This window comes from Mytilus galloprovincialis, chromosome 10 (genome assembly GCF_965363235.1).
Source record: "Mytilus galloprovincialis chromosome 10, xbMytGall1.hap1.1, whole genome shotgun sequence".
Classification (NCBI taxonomy): domain Eukaryota; kingdom Metazoa; phylum Mollusca; class Bivalvia; order Mytilida; family Mytilidae; genus Mytilus; species Mytilus galloprovincialis.
Window position 1 is genome coordinate 58,244,846 of NC_134847.1, and position 13,716 is coordinate 58,258,561.

The 13,716-nt window shown below is 31.8% G+C and overlaps 1 protein-coding gene across 2 annotated transcripts in view; it reads left to right on the plus strand.

Moving 5' to 3' along the window:
* Positions 1 to 3,200: 3,200 nt before the first annotated feature.
* The window catches only part of LOC143047950 (protein lin-28 homolog), a 49,542-nt gene continuing 39,026 nt past the window's right edge, over positions 3,201 to 13,716 (plus strand). Inside the window, exon 1 of one of the 2 annotated variants that reach the window (XM_076221320.1) lies at positions 3,201 to 3,387. In XM_076221320.1, the coding sequence (XP_076077435.1) occupies positions 3,366 to 3,387 (22 nt within the window). In that variant the 5' untranslated portion in view covers positions 3,201 to 3,365. Of the gene's footprint in view, positions 3,388 to 3,728; positions 3,757 to 13,716 lie in introns of those variants that run through there. The other variant, XM_076221322.1, reaches the window with a different exon arrangement.

A 13,716-nucleotide genomic window follows, 5' to 3' on the forward strand; every position in this document is an offset into this window, starting at 1 on the left:
TTTGTGCTTAATAAATGCTAAATTGTGTATGGATAATATAAAATAAAGAGTCTGGCATGTCTCAATCGATCAATTTTTCCATTTTGGTGATTTAATAGAATCTTTTATGAAGCTCTCGTCAAGTTATTTGAACACATCATTAACTTTTTTTCGTGTGTTCTAAGGTTGGGCGTAATATAACCTGTTCAACCCAACCACATTCTGCCTGTTCCAAGTCAGGATCCTGCACTTAAGTGTATGACCTTTGTTGTTGCATATCATATTTGCTCTTTGTTTAAGGCCGCACGGTTACCTTTAGACTCGGTGCTTACTTCTATGTCATTTTGTCTTTGGTGGAGTGGTGCCTATATTTGCAATCCTACTACATTTTATTTTTATATAAGTAACCAAAATGTACAAATGGCAATATTTCGAATGTCGATAGCATACATATATTTTGTATATTCAAATGTATATATTTTTCACCTAGGCATCAATAGCACGTTATAAGATAGGATTGAGTGAGGTCTGGAACTATGGTCCTCTGAACTTCTCTTAGAGAAAAAATCATTTTCGTTTGCCTGTGCTGTATACATGTATAAATACGCAAATGATTTTTGTGTTGTGAGTATCTAAGAATGGTTTTTTTTTATAGATTTATGTCTTTTCGTCTACTTCAAACCTTTAACCACGAGACCACATATAAAATACTACTGAAAAATTCGTTCACTATGAAAATGTCGAACATCAGACTGCTTGATAGTTTCTTTTGTCAAATAAGCAACACTATCTTTACAAGGAGTATAAGTAAACCAACGAAAACCTGAAACAGATTTCGATTTTCAGGAAAAGAGTTTTCTGCGCTCCCTGTTATTGAACAAATCCAATTAAAGATACAAAGCTTATAATTTGGTAGGTCAGACGTGTGTTTCATGTAATTAATTTTCAACAGTGTTCCTCATTTCACTGTTCTTTAATTTAAACCAACCAGTAACCGGTGCTAGGGGTCGTCTTAAACTTGGAGTGAGGAGATGTGGGAGTTTTGTTTTGCTCCGTGTTGATACTCCCACTGTGACTTTGAAATGAACAACAGCAATAAAAGCGCTGTTCTTATGCTTTTTTGGATGTTTTTCTGCAAAGAATGCACTGATTTTGTGTTATTGATGCATATACAATAAGTATCCTTTGTTTTTGTTTGATCTTGTACGATTTCAGTCCGATCCGGAAGGAACCGTTAAATGCGATGGGTAGTGCAGGAAGAATGCTAATGCTCTCTGTACTATAAAATAATCCATTGCAACAATTCTTTCAAGGGTAAGAAGGGACCTATAGCATCGACAAACATGAAGGCAGGATTAAAAAAAGACTGGCCAATCATCAGATGTATTTTTTATCCAACAGCAGAGAAATAGCTGTTGCTAAGCATTTCAGGGTTGTCTCTCTTTGTGCGAGTTTTCAGAAAAATTTATGTAGTTACAAGTACATTTTGTATTACGTCTTTAATATTTTTAAACTGTGTTCAACAAATTACAATCGCACTAGAATTGATAATTGTTTGCTTTAAGTCCAGTGGCATATATTTGAAATTAAACTAACTTTATTCCTGGTACAAAACAAAACTTTTTACATATGTTAATATGTTTAATAAATAATATTTGTTTAAGCCCGTGTTCAAGTTATCAAGCGGAATAATATTACGGAAATTTGCTCTCAAGTTGAGTTAAATAGATCTAGTCTTTAAACAGCAATATTTTAACGAGTGTGTATATTTTTATGTTCATGTAATTAAGTTTCTTTGAAGGAAATTTCAATAAGGATTTATCGTTTGTGCAATTCGAAATTCAAATATCTTGAATGCACAAACAAACATTAGTCCTTCGAAGAAAATATTTTATAATATTGACAGAAGAAATGATGATCTATAATTATCTGTACGTATAGCGTGTGATCTACATGTATACATGATATCTATAGATGAAATTTGAAATATGTTTCCCTATTGTATTATGTCATAGTCTTAACCAATGGATTCATATTCAAGAAAATTTCATCTATACTTATTGATATCAAATTGTTGAAATAATCCAAAAACAGAAGTCGCATTACAATAGACAAATTAGCAGACGCCATTCATTACAGAGGTTGTCTTTCCTTGTGCAGGATGCTAGTGTATATCATGTTGTAAAATTTCACAATTTCCCAATAACATTTTGTCTCAAGCAGAGCTATATTTGAAAATCTAGATTTGCAAACAGTACCGGGTTTTTTGTTTGTTCATATTCTGACGGTACATATCAAAAGTTTTTAAGGTCAGAGTAAGAAATGTAACAACAGCATCAACAAATATCTGATGGGAGACTGCATGATTTGGTAAATTATAAATATCATCTTTCAAAACATAACCATTCACATAGATGCTGCCATAGCATATCGCCGTTAACATTGCTTTTCAAAACATAAACCTAAATGATTGCAAACCGACCATTTAAGTAATTGTACTGCGTAGGACAGAAGTTCCTTTGTAATTATCGTTCTAACAGTTGAAACAGTCTGTATTATTAATTTCATCGGTAGGTAAAGGAATAAAGGGCATACACATAGAATATTTGTTTCAAAAGAAACATTTTCCATAGAATTATTTATTTTTTATAAAGTTCTTTAGGTTTTTGTGTAAAAAAAATTATAATGACGCGGGGTAGGTTACATTTAGGCCATTAAACTTATCAAAAATGATGTTATTAATTTTATTGCAAAATAAAAATAACGATTTTGATTTATTAAGGCAATAATTTTACAATGCTTAGCTTATATTTGTGTTAAAGAAAAACGGAGAAATTCTTTGAAAACGTTTGCAAATACTTGTATGTAAACTGGAATACTCGTCTGTAGAATAGATACAGGAAACATAACAGTTTTTTTTTTTTCAAATTACATAACACACTTTTTTTCAAATTATTATAAGCAAGATTTATATATATTTGTTATAAAAATCTTTGTCATTAAGAAGTTGTTAAATCTTGGAAAATGAAGGCTAATTTTATAAAAATGTTTTTTTTTAACATTTATTACTTGAATCAGATTTTCAGATTATTTTTACACAATAATTATATTCTGCTACAATGTATATTCACTGTATTATGCTGTATAAGTTACGATGTCCATTTACTTCGTCTAATATAGATCGTGACCTTTAACCGGGTCACGTTATGCAATAACTCTGACCTGCAATACACTTATCACAGTTTTGACCACAACATGCGAACTGACCTGCTTTCATTACGCTGTGGATATTTGTGAATATTTTTCATATTATTGCAAAAAAGAAAAGAAAGATTTTAACGGATTTTATTGTGAATTATGTGATTTGAGTTTGGAACTACAGTTAGATGTCGTCGAATTATTACACAGGTAATTTTTATGTTTATTTTCATAGATGTTATATGAATTATGTAATACTCTATACAAACAACCGAACCATCTAATAATAATTATTGTTTGTTGACGCCTTTAAAATATATGCATCAATAAAAGGTGTTAAAACATGTGTTTTAAAATCGACAGTAATTTCTTAACACTCTTTCAAAACATCTTAAAAACGTAAAAATGCAAACCTTTTCGAACAACATATATCGATTTATTGATAAGAAAACTGGCCAGAGCATTGACCATCTGCAGATATATTGTACCACGTGTGCTATTTAATGACCTCCATTATGAATTTTTAATTTTTTATATTAGCATTTATATGCACACGTGATTAACGACAGCCGTCAATGAGTAAGTTTTGCATGATTGTTTTATTTAATGTCTTCTGTATAAGTTACTTAACATTTGCTGCTCTTTTATGCCTTAGCCAAATAAAATATTCAATATTTAATTTATATATTATATAATTTCAAGAATTAATTATCTTCCTAATATGCATCTCTGTCATTTAAAAATGTCATTTAAAAACAAAATTAAAATAATAATACACCTATTACAAAGAAGCTGTTTATTTTCCTAATTTGCACACAAAGTTGTAGAAATAATTGATTAAAAAATCATTTCTATTTTTTTATGTTTAGACTGTAACGGTATTTAAATCCAAAATATTTATTTTTCTGATTTACCTACTATGGTTGTAAATTTGACCTTTGTTAAGTACATGTACATGTGTTGTGGTCAGTGTTTATCTGCCGGAGAGAAAATCAATAAACGCTAGTAACATATACTGTCCATTTTCTAGGTCAAATTACAAATGACTGACTTGGACTGAAAGTTATTTATATAAGCTATATGTATCCGATACAATGATTTATGATCTTAAACTATTCATTTGTTTTAAATAGTTTGACGTGATTCTTTTTATAACAGTGACAATTTAAAAAAAAATATTAAAATAACTTCTATATTTTTTTTATTTTTTTTTTTTTCTTATTAAAAAAAATGACTCTTAGTATACAATTACTTGTGAAATTAAATAATTGAATAAAAAACGAATTTGTATGTTCCTCTAGTTGAAATGACGACGCATTTATTTTTTCTTCGACTAAATTAAGTTCCACTTGTCGTAAAATAAATTACAACAAATCATATTATTTAGATGTTGTTTTTTTTTTCTTTTTGAGGAAAACTTATTACCATCTTCTATATTTTCGAAATAGTATCTAGAAAATAATGTAAAATAACAAACTTAATTTTAGCATCATGCATTACGATTTGATTATTTACTATACATGGAATTGAAAAAATAACTTCACAATTTGATATTTCCATAGGTTAATGAAATGATTTTTTAGTTTATAAGCCGAATTAAAAGACCCCAATGTTTTTGTATATGACGTTTTTCTCTTTTTTGATAATAAATTCACTTTAAAACATGCGCTATACTCAAAATGTTATTTTTTGTTGAACTTTGTAAGCTAAATTTATTTTCACCACACGACACGTTACAAGTATTTTAGTAAACAATTTATCCCTCGTAAATTATTTTTCTCGAAAGCTCGCGTTGCGAAGCTTTCATGCAACCACCATATAACTTACGATGTATATATTTGAAAAAAATGCGACTTGAGATTCGGAATCATCAAAGAATGGTATCTCATAACATGTAACAACGCAATATCATATTACGTTTCTTCATAATGTTCATGTTTAAAATTTTACAAAATCGAACAAAAGACAACGTTTTATTCACTTTTTGATGAAAAAGTCAGACGCAACATTAAGAAAATCTTTGTTGTGTTAAAAATTCATGTCTAAATATAGATGATATATAGATTTTACCATTGTTATAGATACATTTTTTGTACGTATGGAAATAAGTCAGAACAAAACATTATACTGCGATTTTTTTGGTTTTCCAAGAAGAACATCTGCAACTTTAATAATCTTCGTAGAAGAGACGTTCAAGTTCAAGATAACATTTTTTTGTCTAGTATAAAGGTGTCAAATCACTCTCTATTCAATCGATAGACAGAACATTTACGAAGTCTGCATTATTTTTTATCCAATTCGAATTTATAGTACATGGCAATTTCTGTTTCATAAAAAGAATAACAATAACGAGATCAAGTAATGTAAAAAAAAATAGCATGCATACAAAACACAGGCTACTGTGGCCTTTCTGTTTGATTTTGCCACAAGGTTTGCAAAATTTTGTTTCCCAGTTATCAAACAAAGCGGTGTCCAATAGGGTCATAACACATGTATGTCATGTATGTTAGCGTGTTTTTCCAATAACAAGCACTAATTTTGTCTGAGACTTAATCAGTACATGCCGTCTGTAAAGCAAATCATGTCATATATATTCAAATGCTATCGGTAATGAATACCATTACTTATTCGAATGTATTTCTATCCATTTCTTAAAAGAAATGAAAAGAAAAAGACAACACATTTTTGAGAATCATATAACATATCACAGCTGAACAGATATGATGGCCTACTTTTCAATTTAAATATTTGAAAGGAATGTATAACCTAAAGTAATTACATTTTCCATTTTAGAGTTGTTATATGTTTTTCAGATACAAACGTGTATTTTGTATATGTTTTTCTCTTGTTTTACATGTTTATGTGACAGATTGTTTTAAATAAAACATTATTATTATATATATGAACTAAATCATTTGTATAAGTTTTATTGGGTTCTGTTAAAAAAGGAAAGCGCATGTCCACTGCATGGTTATGTTCAGAGTAAACCTACTCTTCAAATTCCTTGGTCAAAGTTGACCGTATGTGTATCGGCTATTTTGTAAAGGTCAATTATGACATATTTTTTGCGTATTTATCCATTTCCTCCTTTCCCCTCCCTTTTTTTTTTAAAGCTTTAGCGCACCTGTAAGGTATTCACAGAAAAGCGATTCGTATATACGCACCTTATTCATGAATTAAATATGTGTTTTTCTTTATTTCACTCATTTTACAAGAATTCAACTGCTCTCTAAGATAGAATGAGGTACAAAGATTCTGCAGCTAACTTTACATTTCACAAGTTTGATTGTAAAGGCTAAAAAATAAGAGCGAATTCATTCTGAACTATTTTATGTTGTCTAAAAATTGTGAAAAATCACAAGAATATCTCTTGACCACAGGCGCTGTTGATCATCTTATCTTGACCTATTATCCATACAATAAACAAATTAGAATACTTATGAGAATGGACACGTTGATGTTTATATACTGTTAAAAATGTAGTGCCTGACGGAAAACATACTTTTGTATTTATCCTAACTTGTTAACTTGTATTTTTACCGATTGACTTGTTTATTTAGAAGATACAATGAAAACTGAAGTGAAAATAAATAAACAAACCGAAGAACAGCATTAACGTAAATTGATTTCCCCAGAAGCAACATTTTTCACTATTCTAAGGTATGATAAGCAAGAAAAATACATAAATGTTTCATTAATCTATTTCTTGACCCCCATGTGATTGCTCTCAACTTATTCGGCGAGTAATATATCATTTTTAATTAAATCTAAAATAAGTGTATTGTTATCTAGGTTAAGCGCACGTCTAACCATATGCTTAGCCAAGAAAGTAATCTGTGTCTTACAGATCAATACGTTCAGATTTTAGTCTATATTCAATCAGGATTAAGACATGTTCTTTTAAGAAATATCGTCCTCTTTCATCTCTTTTTCCCAAAATATAAATATTGATTATTATTTTTTGTTAAACGCTATATGCTTTATATAATCTATATTTTTTGTATTAACCGCGATATAAGTATTAATGTCTGAAACTATTAGGTTTTTAAAATCCGTCCTCTTAAGAGTGCCTAGTATTGAGTATGCAAGTCTTCATAAATCTGACGATAATTTTATCATATGACAAGCTGCGGAATATAAAAACCTCAAATAATGTAGTTTGGTCATAATTGACCTACTTTCGACCTAATTGTTATTTATGAACTGAATAATTAGACAGTTTGGTCAGTCAGGATTCTACTTCGTCAAAACTATCTCCCCATTACGCCAGTTCATTTTCACAATCATAGAAATGGAAGCCATTGTAGGGAAGACGCGCTGCCAATTTTGCTCTTGAAAACCGATAAAATCCACATAGCACCATTACGATCCTTATATGTCAGTTGTATTTTAAAAGAAAAATGTTTCTACTAGCTAATGAGCATCAGTTAATAATCTTGTCTGCATTGCTTCAACTTAAAACTATTGTCTGATCGGTTGTCAGGTGGAATTTTCGAAAATTCTTAAACATTTAAAAAAAAATCTAATTAAAAATTTCGTGGAAGGGCAGACTAAAAATTTTCAGTGGTTGAAGATTATAAACCCTAGTTATCACACACACACACACGAAAAATATTTTTTCGAAGATATGCATTTTCATCATCAATCTAATTAAAAACCGATCTCTCATCGCTCCTGTTTCTGATATGTCGCTCGGGAGATCTAACGAAACCCGTTTTGAGGTCACATGTGAGTGACCTCGTAGGTGTGTCTTTTTCGACCAATGAAATTGGGTCTTCCACGATCTTGAAAGTTTAACGTAAGGTATAACAGGGATGTATTTACGACGAAATCGTCAGTCAAAATAATTCATAAACTTTTTTGATTGGCTTATTAATAGGTCGTCAACTCATTTGCATATCATTGTAAATTCATAACTTTTAGTTCACTCACATGTGACCTCAAAGCCGGTTTCGTTAGATCTCCCACGCGACATATCAGAAAACGGGAGCGATGAGAGATCGGTTTTTAATTAGATTGTTTCATCATCCAACTTAAAAGACTGTCGTGTCGTCAAGTACTTTTAGAAAAAAAAAGCTATTCGAACACACCTACTCTCTGTTTTTGTGATTCTTTAGATAGGTATTTCACTTGACCCATATATTTCATCATTTCGTACTGTGATTTTTTTTATGTTATAAAGTCAACCTGTAGCTTAAATATATAAAAATGATAGAATCTGAAGCGAGATGCTTGCTTTGTACGGTTTAAAGACAAAATATACACCTCAAACACGCCGTAACATAAAAAGGTGCACTCGATTTTTTTTTCGATACAATTGTTACCCATTTTTGGGGAAAGACGGCTTCAAGCCGTCAATTCCCTATGTGGTTGGTCAGAGTTCCATGCCCTCACGTCAATCTTTTTGTTTTTATAGTTTGGAAAACCCCCCTAAAAATCTTACCGAGATTGCTGAGAAGGAGACATACATATGAATAGATTGACTTAAAACACTTTTTAACACATTTCCCTTCTGTTTCTTGTGAAATGATCGTATTTTGAGCTCTCCCTTACACTGTTTACGTTTCTTTTACAATCTGGAAAAATCAGCATTACGAAATATCTAAATATATTCAACCTACAAGGCTACATTGTAGTGACGTCATTGTTGGAATGCCACAGTACGTAGAAGCAGGGATATCCTTTACTGATTATTAAAATCATTCTCAAAATTCGTGTACTAATTAAAAATCTCGGTATTTGTTTAATTTCAACATAATTATGTTTGCTGAAGATGATTCAAACGTAAACATGCAATTATGTGTTCCATCATAATCATTTTAATGGTAAAAAAATATAAAAAAAATTAAAATGTTGCATTTTGTAGTTTAAACCTATTTATTCATGAAATTTACAAATATATCAAAATGTAGGATATAGAAGGAAGCTTCACACAGCTTATATCAATCATATTGGTTTTTATGCAGTTAAGCTGCATTATGCGAGCACCCTAGATTTGTGTTCTACCCAATAAATCCTGAAATACTTGCCATTGTTATTATCTAGCTTGCTACTATATTATATATAACTAATTGAACACTTTTTTAATACTTTTTATTCTGGATTACAAAAAAAAAATGACCAGAAAAACCTTAAATGATCGTCGATTTATCCAAAAGTTTTAAAGTTACACATAGGAAGTAGTGCTTATTAAGAATCCTTGTGTAGTTTATTATGACTTGTGCTTTTAGTTAAGATGTCAAAGAACAATTGTATAAAATATTTAATCGCCGAAAATCTCTTAAGACAAGTAGTTTAGATTTCCCAAATGACAAAAGTCATAGGAATATTGTTTGTCATCAATACGTAGTACAACTACGTCAATAGTCTATTATATAATAAGTTCAACTGTTCATGCTGTTGGCGGCAATTTCAAATTAGAAAAAGAAATTTTCGTAGCTTTTCAATTTGGAGGCAGGTGTGCAAATTAGCGGTGGTCCGAGGTCCGCGACCTTCCACTTTTGCAAGCGGAATTTCGACTAGGATAGTTGGTTTCTAGCTACGACCGACGTAGTCACCTTACATTTGAAAGAAAATAAGAAATTGCTTTGCAAACCTTTTCACCATGTTCACCAAAGTCTCCAATTAAACGAGCTAAAAACTTATTTTTATCATTATTATTCATGACGGCGATGTTCATTTTGTTCAACCGCTAGCTTTATACAGAAAATCGCCGACAAATATTGTATAAATTCGAGTAAAATCGTATGTGATTGACAAAAACAACATTGTAAACACATAACAATGGCGGCCGTGAAGACAAAATTTTACAAAATCGGATCTGATTCCGGAAGCGGATAAGGGTAATTCCGGGTTTGGCGATCATTTACAAAATAAATCCAAGCAGGTGAAAAAATACATCTATGCATGGTAAATGAATATAAACACTAGTATTGTAAACCAAAAGATATATGTAAAAGAAAGAAAAAGCAGAAAAATATTTTAATCAGAAACTCAAAATTACTTTTTGACAAATTTTAATTTAAAAATCCAATACAACGTGACAGCTGGGAACAGTATATCTAACAATATACATGTTCATAGTCACAGTCTAAATTTTCTTTATAAATGATAAATGATGATAATGCATGTGAGATGCTTTAAAAGTGTAAACATATTACTGCAATTTCGAGGGGTTATTTGTTTTTTCTCAATTTTGAAGGGTCAATTTAAGTAGCTGAAAGTTTCTTTCTTTATTTTCACAAATAATGCAACTATATTATATATACCTATTATATATAGGTGGCATTCTTTGGGCCACTCTACCCCCTCCTGTTTGATAACTTGGAAACGGTCGAGCTCCCCACCCCTAAACCATATGAGGGGCAGATCTAGGATTTTAGGTTAGGAGGGGCACAAACTTAAATTTTCGCCATGCAGAGCGAGGCTTAAAAAAAATTTAGGTAAAATTATCGGAATATATTCTTAAGCTGAGAACAACCCATGCTTTGCAAATTTAAGGGGGATGCAAGCCCGCAACCCTCCCCCGTCTGAATCCGCCCCTGCATATATTCAAGTATAGGACAATATAATAAATAAAAAAGGAAATATAGGGGGAGTCCCTGGAGTTACCCCACCCCCTCCTGTTTGAGAACTTGGAAACGGTCGAAATCCACACCCCTTAACCATATATATTCATGTTTTTGACAATATAAAAAATCAAATGAAATATAGGACGAGTCGCTAGGAGTCACCCCACCCCTCCTGTTTTAGAATTTAAAAATGGTCGAGATCCCCACCCCTAAACCATATATATTCATGTATAGGACAATATAACAAATCAGATGAAATATAGGGGGAGTCCCTTGGGTCACCCCACCCCCCTCCTGTTTGAGAATTTGAAACCCATTGAGATCGCCACCCCTTAACCATATATATTCATGTGCGGGACAATACAACAATTCAAATGAAAGATAGGGGGAGTCCCTGAGGTCACTGTTCACCCTCCTGTTTGAGAACTTGGAAATGGTCAAGATCCTTACCCCTAAACCATATATACTCATGTATGGGACAATATAACAAATCAAATGAAATATAGGGGAAGTCCCTGTGGTCATCACAACCCTCCTGTTTAAAAACTTGGAAACGGTCGAGATCCCCACAACAAAACAATATATATTCATGTATGGGTCAATATAACTAATTAAATGAAATATAGGGGGAGTCCCTGAGGTCACCCTACCCCTCCTGTTTGAGAACTTGGAAACCAATGAGATCCCCACCCCTAAACCATATATATTCATGTATGGGACAATATAACAAATAAAATGAAATGTAGGGGAAGTCCCTAGGGTCACCCTACCCCCAGTGGCGGATCCAGAAATTTTCATAAGTGGGACCCACTGACTGACCTAAGAGGGGCCCGCTCCAGTCACGCTTCAGTGATTCCCTATATAAGCAACCAATTTTTTTCCCCAAAAAGGGGGACCGGGCCCCCTGCCTCCTAAATCCTCTGCCTACCCCTACCTGTTTGAGAACTTGAAAACCGTTGAGATCCCCACCCCTAAATTATATATATTCATATGTATGGGACAAAATAACAAATCATTTACATTTACTATGGGCAGGTCAGTCAGACCTCACCTTTGATCCCTGTTGTAGTGAACATTTGTCTGATTCGTGTCTCATAACTTTTGTACTATAGAACACAAACTCAGTTTTCTTTCCAGGGAAACCAGTCCATTCATACTATTACATGTTCATACTAAGTCAAATTGAACTTCTAGCAGTCAAATAAAACCAAGGTTAACTACCAAGTAGAACAACTGCAATCATTGGGAACTTGTACCACTGCAGACTCACCATAAAAAATATACATTGATATATGCATTGCTTTTGAAACCTTGATAACATATAAATTATTTGCCTTAATAAATAAATCATTAGATAAACTTGAATGTACTATATATGAATGTTTAATGTTGAGGCAATATTGCCACAGTTTTCATAATTACAGTTGCCTTGGTTTTTGGTTAACTGCCTTCAGCGCTTACAGCGCTTTGATTATAACTAAATGTATCCCTGTGATGAGAGTTGTAACTGAGAACTTTAGTCAATGGAAAATTAAAACTGAATAGATTTTTCAGTCCTCACTTTCTTGAGAAAAAATTAAAAATCTTAGAGCACTGTCACAAAAAAATGGAGAATGACCCTAGCCTGCAGTTCAGTGGTACACAACTGAAATTTCAAAAAATAATGTAGTAGTTGTTAAATGATAGAATTCAGTTGAATTTTAGATAACTATAAACTTTCAACTTTAATCAAATGAGAAGGTGCAGATCTCTTCCATTGGTCCAAATTGACTCCATGATGAATTCTTAACTAAGGAAATGATATTACATAAACAACAATTGATAGCATTATTGTCAAACTTTCTACATGTTCTACCTAGTCTTTTGTTCATTCTTTGTACGTAGACTATCATAAGATACCCTTCCCCCCCAAAAAAATATTAGAAACATTGAATGGCCGTCTTTCCCCTCAGAGTTCTTCAGCTCTTTGATTTGGAATTTTTTCTTGAGACACATGCATAATGGAAGGGAAGACACGAAAATTGCTAAACAAATAGATTGATATGTTCTCGGAGGTTATTCATTTTCTACATCCAACTTGATAGTGCCCAGGTCGTCGACTTGATATCTAATTGTTCTGTATTACTATGTAATAGATAAATTGAAAACTTATGCAAATGGCCATTATATATGGTGTTTTTAAAATAAAACACTTTGTAATTGAGAAGAAAATTGTCGTTTTATTTGTTTCTATTAACTTTAAAAATTGTTTTACTATGGTAAACATTACAGTAAGCATTTATCGCCTTCTCTAACAAAGCTTTAATTCGTTTGTTCTATTTCAACTGGGTTTCCGCCTGTGATTAATCATTATCATCGCATTATATTCATGTATTTGTAGCCATGAAATTGGAAATGGAGGCCCACGCATGTGTTTCGCTGTTGTGTTATTTGACATAAACACTGCTATTAGACTTTTTTTTCATATACTCTGAGCATTCTTTGCAGATAATGAGCCTTATTTTTGTATATAAATATTGTTGTACATTGATCATAAATCCCGAGTAGTAACATATCTCATGTAGTTTTTATTTTTGTTGACCTAAATTTAAAATAAATATTATTAAATCAAAGTATACTGAAGTAAATCCTTTGATAAATGAAATTTCCTTAGTTTCAACTGTCCTTGACAATATTGAACTTATATTTCGTGTATGTATAATTTCTGAAGATAAAGACAAAACCGTTCGATATTGCAATTGGTACCACCACAAAGACGTTTAACAATTGGTACCACCACAAAGAAGTTTAACAATTGGTACCACCACAAAGACGTTTAACAATTGGTACCACCCCAAAGACGTTTAACAATTGGTACCACCACAAAGACGTTTAACAATTCGAAATCTCAAAAATTTAACACAAAAAACTGAAGAAAAAGCAAACCTTTGAAATCAACATCAATAGAGTTGAAATTTCGTGCTCCGGA